Consider the following 11,784-nt stretch of genomic DNA (forward strand, 5'->3'; position numbering starts at 1 on the left):
TGACATACTGTTGTAAACAAACTATAGTTTAGAAGTAGAAGATATATACCTGACATACTGTTGTAAACAAACTATAGTTTAGGAGTAGTAGAAGATATATACATGACATACTATTGTAAACAAACTATAGTTTAGAAGTAGAAGATATTTACCTGACATACTGTTGCAGGCAAACTATACAGGATAGATGTCCACAGTTAAGGAGTGGTGGGAACTGATCTGGAGTACATTCTGCTAGGCAAAGAGTACACTCATGGAGTCCTACCTCGTTCACCTGAAATGAAAATCTGTACTCTCAGCATACTCTAGGAGAAGATTTTGATTAAGTACAGCAAATAAAACAAGAAAGAGTTCATCATGGATTACAGGATGATATAAATAAAGTTAATCACCAGACAGTAAAAGATGCACCAAATAAAATGAAAGCAATGAAAAGTGATGCAGTATTTAACTTTAGCTCAGATTGCTTAATGGATTAAGTTAATAGATTGAAAAAATATAATTAGATAGACATAAGTTTTCTCAAAATCTCAAAGCAACTGAACAGATTTTTTAATCGCAATTTCTCTACACTTACCGAGTCCAGTGTACAGCGTTAAGTTAGCCAGTACCAATTCGTGCGTAATAATGTTACTCCCTTTTGGATTTTCATGAACACCCCCTCATTGAAACCAGATAAACTTTCTTTTTTTAAAGGATAATATAGAATAGCAACTAAATTTTTTTTTAGGAGATCTAAATGTTTATTTTGTAAAATTATAACATAAAACATTATTAGTTAAAAGATATGTGTATATACTAAATATACATGTTTATAATGACATTTTACATTTATATATATTTTCACTGTCTATTAAACAAAGATTAGTTCTCGAATGTGCGTGTACCAAATCACATCCTTTTGTGCTGGAATCTTTTGAGACAAAGCAGGCATAGAAATCCCCCACTTTTGCTCTTGTTCTTTTTGGGCAAAGATTACACTTGTCAGAAGTACAATATCCAAACATACTGTAGGAACTGGATGAGGGTGCTAGGTTAGATTCAGTGGTAGATTTGTTGGATCCATGAAATATGAGGTTGGACTTTGGAGAGGGATCTGATCCATCCAACTGGGGGATTAGAGATTCCCTCGGGAAGCTCACATCACAGGATGGGAAAGTTTCTATGTAAGAAGCACTAGAGAGTACTCCTCGAATTAGGGAACCTGCAATAATAGGGTCTCCTACAACGGATGGATCTTCACCAGGGGCTCCATATGTAGAGATACCACAGGTTTAGTGTAACATCTAGGCCTGATAGAGAACACTGATGATACAAGTCTAGGATCCTTTCTCTGAGTTCCATAGTAACTATAAGGTGACATAGTAACTATAAGGTGAAACTAAATTTTAATAGAATTAAATTGTTAACTTCTAAAAAATAAACATAAAACATCAGAAATATATATTTCTGAATAATAATTATTTCTGAATAATTCTTTATTCCAACTGATGATTGGGTTAGACCCATGAAACATTTTGTCTTGGAAGAAATATATATTTAAACATCTAAAATGTATATTTAAACTGAAAAAGTTGAAAATATATATTCTTCAGAAATATATATTCTTCAGAAATCTGATGAGATCCAAGTAGAGGCTGTTTATATCAGTTGAAACGCAACAATCTTCTTATAACATTTTATTCATAAACAAATTGTTTCATGCTTTTATGCAATCATCAGTATGAATTCTTCAGAAATATATATTCTTCAGAAATATATATTCTTCAGAAATAATTATTATTCAGAAATATATATTCTTCAGAACTATATATTATTCAGAAATATATATTCTTCAGAAATATATATTCTTAAGAAATAAATATTCTTCAGAAATATTTATTCTGCAGAAATATTAATTCTGCAGAAATTTATATTCTCCAGAAATATATATTCTACAGAAATATTTATTCTGCAGAAATATTTATTCTGCAGAAATATTTATTCTGTAGAAATATTTATTATTCAGAAATATATATTCTTCAGAAATATATATTCTACAGAAATATTTATTCTACAAAAATATTTTTTCTGCAGAAATATTTATTATTCAGAAATATATATCCTACAGAAATATTTTTTCAGCAGAAATATTTATTCTGAAGAAATATATATTTTTCAGAAATGAATATTCTTCAGAAATATTTATTCTGCAGAAATAAATATTCTTCAGAAATATATATTAAGAAAAGAATTAAAATATATTCTGATTCACAACATTACCCTTCAAAGCTTTGTCTGATCAAGTTTTGCATTAAAAATCCATGTTTCCCATTTTGAAAACTGAATATCTACAAAAGTGACTCGGGCATTTCTTGCTTCAGAAACGATGGAGAAATGAATGTTTCAAAGGTACATCGGAAATTACGCATTACTTAAATTACTTAAAACTGCATGTATTCCACTTAAGTATAATTACATCGTATAGGAAAAAATACTTTAAAATCTCACTTTTGCCCTTAACTAAAAAAAGTTTCATTAAAAAAGCTTTAATTAATACTGCCATCAGTGTAAATATATATTTGATATCATAATTTATTTTTTTTTTAGAAACGTTTCAATCTATATTTTTCATCCCTTGAACCTTACACCACAGTATTAATAGGGATTGCCTGGTCTTGTCCCCCCCCCCCCCCATTAAGAAAATTACATAAATTTAAGTTTACATAGTTAAAAAAGGTATCAATATTTTTTTCATAAAAGGGGTTTTTAAGGGGGGGGGGGTGCACAACATGTACCCCCCCTACACGAATGCTCTCGTATGCCCCTGTAATCTTCAGAAATATATATTCTTCAGAAACGCGCAATAAAACATGTTTACATTCTCCACCTATCAATCAGTAATCAGCAATGATAAAGTAATCAGTAGCCAACTAATCAACAGAAATCTTATTCTTTAATATAATTGTAAACAAGCTTGTTATCGAAATGGGAAAACATACAAAACATAACCAAACAGAGATATCAAATCAAATTAGGTCTTATAGAAAACATATCAAATACAGAACATTTCAACCATATCAGCAATGAAACATATCATACGTAAATGTATGTTCAAAGAAAGAATATCCACGTCCATTGATATCGTTGCAATTTTACAATTACTAAATTGCAGTATATTTTGCAAACTTAAATAGAAGAAAAATTTGTTCATCACAGAAGATTTGATAAATCTATTTCTAATACATGTGTCCACATTTAGCAATTAATACTAGTGTGAGGATGTAGGACACAATTGATAGCATAATAATATTATTTCTAATACATGGGTTCACATTTAGCAATTAATACTAGTGTGTGAGGATGTAGGACACAGTTGATCGCATAATAATCTTATTTCTAATACATGGGTCCACATTTAGCAATTAATACTAGTGTGAGGATGTAGGACACAGTTGATAGCATAATAATCTTATTTCCAATACATGTGTCCACATTTAGCAATTAATACTAGTGTGTGAGGATGTAGGACACAGTTAATCTAATAATAATCTTATTTCCTATACATTGGTCCACATTTAGCAATCAATACTAGTGTGTGAGGATGTAGGACACAGTTAATCTAATAATAATCTTATTTCCTATACATTGGTCCACATTTAGCAATCAATACTAGTGTGTGAGGATGTAGGACACAGTTAATCTAATAATAATCTTATTTCCTATACATTGGTCCACATTTAGCAATCAATACTAGTGTGTGAGGATGTAGGACACAGTTAATCTAATAATAATCTTATTTCCTATACATTGGTCCACATTTAGCAATCAATACTAGTGTGTGAGAATGTAGGACACAGTTGATAGCATAATAATCTTATTTCTAGTACATGGGTCCACATTTAGCAATTAATACTAGTGTGTGAGGTTGTAGGACACAGTTGATAGCATAATAATCTTATTTCTAATACATGGGTTCACATTTAGCAATTAATACTAGTGTGAGGATGTAGGACACAGTTGATAGCATAATAATATTATTTCTAATACATGGGTCCACATTTAGCAATTAATACTAGTGTGTGAGGATGTAGGACACAGTTGATTAATCTTATTTCTAATACATGGGTCTACATTTAGCAATTAATACTAGTGTGAGGATGTAGGACACAGTTGATAGCATAATAATATTATTTCCAATACATGGGTCCACATTTAGCAATTAATTCTAGTGTGAGGATGTAGGACACAGTTGATCGCATAATAATCTTATTTCTAATACATGGGTCTACATTTAGCAATTAATACTAGTGTGAGGATGTAGGACACAGTTGATAGCATAATAATATTATTTCCAATACATGGGTCCACATTTAGCAATTAATTCTAGTGTGAGGATGTAGGACACAGTTGATCGCATAATAATATTATTTCCAATACATGGGTTCACATTTAGCAATTAATACTAGTGTGAGGATGTAGGACACAGTTGATCGCATAATAGTTTTCAAATATGGAAATAGGAAAATGTGATTAAAAATGGAACACATTAAAGGACAATAAACGTAAGTTAAAGACATTACCAATCACAAATGTATCCTTTAAAGCATTGGCTGGTCAAGATTTAATAATGTAAGAGGTATACGTCATTGATTGTCATCAATTGTGGTTTCTGAATAAAGCCTTTCACTTCAGAAACATTGAAGGAAATTGTCAGAATTAAACGCTTCAAGCTAGACAAATGACGATACCCACTTCATTATTGATCAGATAATAGAGTACCCTTGTGAATTGGTATGTCACTCAAAATAACAATGGTGATGCCTTTAAGTATTCCATTTATATAACAACGTTGGATGGGGGAGGGGGGTATGTGGAAAGGAATGGAGGGGGGAAAGATTGGGTACAAAATTAGAATTGTTAGAAACTAGAAACATGAAATATGATATCTCAGGTTACACCAAGGACACTAAATCTCTTGTAACTAGACAGATAACGTTTATACCCCCCACTAATGGTATATTGATGTCCCAGAAATGCCAATTAATGTGTGAACGATGGGAGGAACGCCAAGAATCAAGTTACTTCTCAATTCCACCAGAAATTCAGAAGAAAATAGAAGTATAAGATATATTTGACCAGAAAATCAATTTATTATTACCAGTAAATCAAAAGAAATTAGAAATATAAAGTATATTTGATAAGAAAATCAAAAGACATTAGAAATATAAAGATATTTCTTGACAAGAAAATCAAAAGAAATTAGATATATAAAGTATATTTGATAAGAAAATCAAAAGAAATTAGAAATATAAAGTATATTTGATAAGAAAATCAAAAGACATTAGAAATATAAAGTATATTTGATAAGAAAATCAAAATAAATTAGAAATATAAAGTATATTTGATAAGAAAATCAAAAGAAATTAGAAATATAAAGTATATTTGATAAGAAAATCAAAAACTCTTTACGCCTTTCTTCAACCTGCTGCCGACGATCGAAATCCCTAAAAAAAGTCTAAAAATCCGCAAGAATTATTAGAAATCCGCGGGAATAATTTTTATGCCGGAATGTTTGAAATTTGCTGTAATTATTAGAAATCACCGTAAATTATCAGGAATCCCCGGGAATTATTATAAAGCTACGGGATTTATCAGAAATCACCGGGAATTGTTATAAAGCTACGGAAATTATTAGAAATCCCCGGGAATTATTATAAAGCTACGGGATTTATCAGAAATCCCCGGGAAGAAATATAAAGTATTTTTGATAAGAAAATCAAAAGAAATTAGAAATATAAAGTATATTTGATAAGAAAATCAAAAGAAATTAGAAATATAAAGTATATTTGATAAGAAAATCAAAAGAAATTAGAAATATAAAGTATATTTGATAAGAAAATCAAAAGACATTAGAAATATAAAGTATATTTCTTGACAAGAAAATCAAAAGAAATTAGAAATATAAAGTATATTTCTTGACAAGAAAATCATTTTAATGTTTTCAATCTATGACATTTTTAACCCAATTCAGAACGGTATCCTGAATAGCTTTGTTCTAATCAACCATGAATTAGATATCAATGTTTATAATTTTAAAACCTGGTTATTTTCTATTGTGGTTTCTCTACAAAAGTGAGTTTTAAGCCTAGAAAAACGACAATATCTTCCGCATAATTGGTTAGATATAGGTTACAGGGTTCCTTGAAGGGTCCCCTGAAGATCTCAACTGGCGTTATTAAGTGCACCAAGCTTATTGAATTAATCACATTTTTGGGAAAGAAAGAGGTCGTGCGTATGGAAGAAACATACAATAGCAATTGGGTTTATTTAAATTTTTTTAATCATATACAAATGAAGTACCGTCTGCAAAGCATGTATAATCATATGGTAGGGCGAACCGCGTCAGTTATATCTCCCTTCTATTCCTTACTCCCTGTGTTGGGCTGAGAAAGGAAAGGAAGAGTGCAAAAAACTTGTCACAAACAGTTCAAAATGCTTGATATAGGGAAATACGTTTAAAATACTGTATTTTTTACAGCTTTCCACAAGAAAAAATAACCTTGATTTTTTTAATGTTTCCAGAATTATTCATAAATTTTTCTCAGAAAATCATATATTTCTGTGATAAATCTAATTCAGCGGTAAACCCTCTATTATGCTTAGAAGGGAAAAAGCATTTTTTAACACTTAACACTAAATTTATCTCAACCCCGATGTTTTAAATCTATCTCCTATATCCTATAGCTATGAGGATCTGCCAGTAAAGCAGTATTAGTATAAACAATTTAAACTTTTTTGCAAGACAGGAATTTAAGAAATATCTTGAACAGAAATAAATCCTAATGATGATGTAATACTAAACTAATAAAGATGCTAAGAATATAAACAATGCACATTTTACGCACAATTTAAATATATTTTCTTTAATTTTGTACTTTATGCATTTAAGTATTAGGCTAAAAATATTGTTGTTTGTTTTATTCATCTGTTTATTTACTTATTTATCAAGTATTAGAAAAGATTGATATAATAGTTTATAAAGTTTGATAAAGGTTGTAACCAGTAAATATATATTAGACGTTTTTATGGAAATGATATCAAATCAATATCAATGAAAAGATTTTTTTAAAAGTTTAAAAATAGTAAAAATTCTACAGAAAGTTTGATTAAAAAAAAATAGTTGAGGTTTTTTTTCATGTTCCAAAAATATTTTAATTTTGCTCAGTACATTCTTTGAGTCTTAATTTATTTCATCCAAAATATCTTAATATACTGGTATTATGGAAGTATTCTAAAATACTTGTATCATGGAAGTATTCTAAAATACTTGTATCATGGAAGTATTCTAAAATACTTGTATCATGGAAGTATTCTAAAATACTTGTATCATGGATTATGGAAGTATTCTGTCAAGTTTCTGATTTAAAACTTTATAGGATTTTAATCACATTTTAACAATTGTGAACTGAAGTACATTTTAAGTTAGCAATTGAGAACTGAAGTACATTTTAAGTTAACAATAGAGAACTAAAGTACATTTTAAGTTGACAATTGTGAACTGAAGTACACTTTAAGTTAACAATTGAGAACTAAAGTACGCCCTGATATTTTAACTTTAAAATATGAAAGTAACAGTTTCTAAATAGTTAAAATAGAACATTATCATTTTATAAAACCTTTCAGAAAGCAATATGATTTTTTTAGAGAAAATATCAAACCCTGAATAAAATATAGAAATTAACTCAAAAGATAAAAGTTGGTTTAAGTGAATTTGAAATAAAGTTGAAACAAGATTTAGATTGAACATTAATCTCTAACAGTCCTCTGAAAGAATAAAAATTTGAGGAAACATTAAAGGAAGGATTAATTTAAATTTATTTAAAAAGTTTTTGGAAAACATTTTTTTTATATAGAAGGTGCAACAAGCTTTCAAACAATCAGAAGGAAGTATAAAGCGTTATTGTCTGATCCCGTATTAATGATATATCCATGTTTTCTCTTGGAAAATTGATTATTTTCATTTATGGTTTCTTCAAAGTTAAACTCAAGCGCAATTCTGGTTCAGTGACAATTGAGAAAAAAAGAGTTAAAAACTTGAGAAAAAAATAGAAAACCGAGGATATCTTTCACATTTTTGATCAGATAGAGGTTTAAAGTCTGCCAAGGATTTCTTTTACCTGACTTCCTCTGTCCACCCAACTCCCATCAGAGCCTGTATCTCCATCCTGAACAAAACAAAATAGATATGTTTAATAAATTATTTCCTGTTTTACAAAAATTCATTAGTTTTTACTTTTGTTCCCCTGTCCTAAGAAAGTCATAGTTAATGTCTTATCTATGAAAAGTCCTGTCTATTAGAAGTTCTGAGGTCCTCTCTATTGAAAACGCCCCTCTAGGAAAAGTCCTATCTAGGAAAAGTCCTATCTAGGAAAAGTCCTATCTAGGAAAAGTCCCCTCTAGGAAGGAAAAGTCCTATCTAGGAAAAGTCCTATCTAGGAAAAGTCCTATCTAGGAAAAGTCCTATCTCTAAAAAGTCCTATCTAGGAAAAGTCCTATCTAGGAAAAGTCCTATCTAGGAAAAGTCCTATCTAGGAAAAGTCCTATCTAGGAACAGTCCTATCTAGGAATACGCCTCTTTATGAGAAGTCCTATCTTTAAAAAGTTGGAGCAATTTAAAATACAGAGACCGTCCTCGAAATCTCGAAATATCGGAAACTTTCCAAAGCCGTAACTACGGCCACGGAGGTCTCAGAACACTCAGCTTCGGGTTCCGGAATTTTTTTTCATATTGTTACAAAATTTCAGCAAAATCTTTGACATGCCGTCAATCAAGTGGCTGACTTAACATGGAATGACCCATCCATAAAAATGCCCAATTGCCATCTCTTAAAAGAAACGTCATTAAATTTTAAAATGTTCATCTCTATGGAATGTTCTATCTATTTAATATTCATTATTTATGAAATGAACACTAAAAAGCAAAATTACAAAACGGATAAATGTTTTCAAGAATTACCTCCCTAGGAGGTTTATTCTATGGGTAAATTTAAAAGGGGGGGGGGAGATACACCCCCTGAAAATTAAACATCAAAAGGAGAGTTCTTCATCCTTTTAGGTACTTAATCCAAAAATATATTTTCAAGTAAATATTCATCATTGTCCAACACAACTGTACCTTGAGTTTTCTACTTCTGTTAGGCGAGGAGGAGAAGGGCGGACTCTGTAAAGGGTTGGAGTAGAACAGATTCCGTAGAGAAAACCGTGATCTTGGTTTAGATTGACCGGGACGGTATACAGGCCGACCCTAAACAAGATATATAGGCTTAGACTGACGAGGACGGTACACTGGCCGACCCTAGACAAGATATATAGTTTTAGATTGACCAGGACGGTACACTGGCCGACCCTAGACAAGATATATAGGTTCAGATTGAACCAGGACGGTACACTGGCCGACCCTAGACAAGATATATAGGCTTAGATTGACCAGGACGGTACACTGGCCGACCCTAGACAAGATATATAGGTTTAGATTGACCAGGACGCTACACTGGCCGACCCTAGACAAGATATATAGTTTTAGATTGACCAGGACGGTACACTGGTCGACCCTAAACAAGAAATATAGGTTTAGTATGACCAGGACGGTATACTGGCCGACCCTAATCAAGAGATATAAGCTTAGTATGCCAACTGGTCGACCTTTTATGAGAAATCTAGGTTTAGATTGACCAGGACTGTACACTGGCCGACCCTAGACAAGATATATAGGCTTAGATTGACCAGGACAGTATACTGGCCGAACCTAAACAAGATATATAGGTTTAGATTGACCAGGACGGTACACTGGCCGACCCTAGACAAGATATATAGGTTTAGAATGACCAGGACAGTATACTGGCCGACCCTAGACAAGATATATAGGTTTAGATTGACCAGGACGGTACACTGGCCGACCCTAGACAAGAAATATAGGTTTAGATTGACCAGGACAGTATACTGGGCGACCCTAGACAAGATATATAGGTTTAGATTGACCAGGACAGTATACTGGCCGACCCTAGACAAGATATATACGTTTAAATTGACTTTATTGATTTTACAGACGCAGACAGGTTTCTAAAAACTCCTAAACCTATCAAAATGTGAAGAAAAATCGTTTTCAAATTAAGATCTTAGAATTTATAATACATATCTGATTTTTCCCTCTAATTTCATCCCCCCCCCCGCTCCATCAACTAAAATACTAAATCTTAAATCTAAAATTTAAAATATTTGATTATTTTCCCAGAAAGTAATTTAAGACTAAGTTCAGTCATTTTACAAGGAACATAATTGAAAAATGTTCGCATTTTAATAAATTTAAAATTTTCAGAAAAATAAATTTTAATTCCCTGCATGATCTTGAATTTATATTAAAGAAACATTAAAACAAAGAATGAAAAAAAACTCATTCCGACATGACATTTTTAATTTAATACTACCGTTATGTACTACGTGTTGTTTATAATTAATACTGTTTCAGCTGTAAACATGAGTAATACAATCAAGAAATAACAGATCTATGTATTACATAATTACCCCGTATTTTTGGACAAGCATTCTTATTTATTATTTTAAAAATAAGGTTTTTAACTTTAAAGCACATAAAGGCTAACTATAAAATTTACATATGTTGAGGATAAAATCACAACTTGTGTTTTCATCTTTATACAAATTTAGCTTGTCTGTCTGCCTGTTTGTTTGTATCCAATAAACGTCAAAACGGCTGAACCGATCAGGTCCAAATTTGTGTGGAACCTCACGTGGCCCATGGGAAGGTTCATGGTCAATCAGACTTTAAATATGTAATCTTCAAATATTTTTATCTTAAATTATTTAACTTTGTAAAATTTTGAAAATGCGCGAAAAAATATTATCAAATCCGCAAATTTAAAAAAAATGTTTATACTGTACAAAGAGCAGACGTTCACAGATAAAGCCACGCCTAGTTCAATTCAATATTATCCCATTTTATTGCCCGTTCGTTTTATGTCGTTGTAATTTCAAGTGAATAAGATGGATTCACAAGGTACTCTTTTAAAAAGATAAACATATCATTTATTCTTAATCAGAAGGCTTTTAAGGGTGCCAAGGTGTGGAAAATAATTAAATAATTATATATGCGTTTATTTTACCAGGCAATAATGAGCTCTTAATTAATTCATTAATTTCTCTAAATTAAATTACGTTTAAGTAATTGGATTTTTGTTTCTAAACTAAATAAAAATAATTTTCTTTGTAGAATTTAAAGCAGCTGGATAAACATAAAAAAAAACATCAAGGACAGTCTGACAGTTGAGTTGAGTAATAATAATAAATCATTAATAAAAGACAGTTCTAAAATCATATTTCAATATAAGACAAAAACAGAATTGTATTTGTAACAATCTAAAAATCTCTTCGAGTTGACTATTTGTAGCAAATATCGTAGTAATCACTATATTTGTTAACCTGAACATACCAGGATATATTACGTTGTACATTGTCTGTAAATCTAAATGCGCTTATAAATAACTACGCAAAATTTGTAATGCGATTAACCTAGCCTAGCTACGTCTGTAAATACGTCAAACCATGCATTGTGATTAGCTTAACTACGCCTCTATAGCCTCTATATATATATATATATAGAGAGAGAGAGAGAGAGAGAGAGAGAGAGAGAGAGATCAATGAAAAGATTTTTTTAAAAGTTTAAAAATAGTAAAAATTCTACAGAAAGTTTGATTAAAAAAAAATAGTTGAGGTTTTTTTTCATGTTCC

At 30.7% G+C, this 11,784-nt stretch overlaps 1 protein-coding gene across 1 annotated transcript in view; it reads right to left on the reverse strand.

The window, feature by feature from the left end:
- The window catches only part of LOC111714773 (E3 ubiquitin-protein ligase RNF19B), a gene marked incomplete at its 5' end in the record, with an annotated part of 32,958 nt that extends 23,672 nt beyond the window's left edge, over positions 1 to 9,286 (reverse strand). The window contains 3 exon segments of the mRNA XM_023489974.1: positions 153 to 274; positions 8,160 to 8,207; positions 9,158 to 9,286. Of these exon segments, the coding sequence (XP_023345742.1) occupies positions 153 to 274; positions 8,160 to 8,207; positions 9,158 to 9,286 (299 nt within the window).
- Positions 9,287 to 11,784: the final 2,498 nt, after the last annotated feature.

This window comes from Eurytemora carolleeae, unplaced genomic scaffold (assembly GCF_000591075.1).
Source record: "Eurytemora carolleeae unplaced genomic scaffold, Eaff_2.0 scaffold1557, whole genome shotgun sequence".
NCBI classification, from domain to species: Eukaryota; Metazoa; Arthropoda; class Copepoda; order Calanoida; family Temoridae; genus Eurytemora; species Eurytemora carolleeae.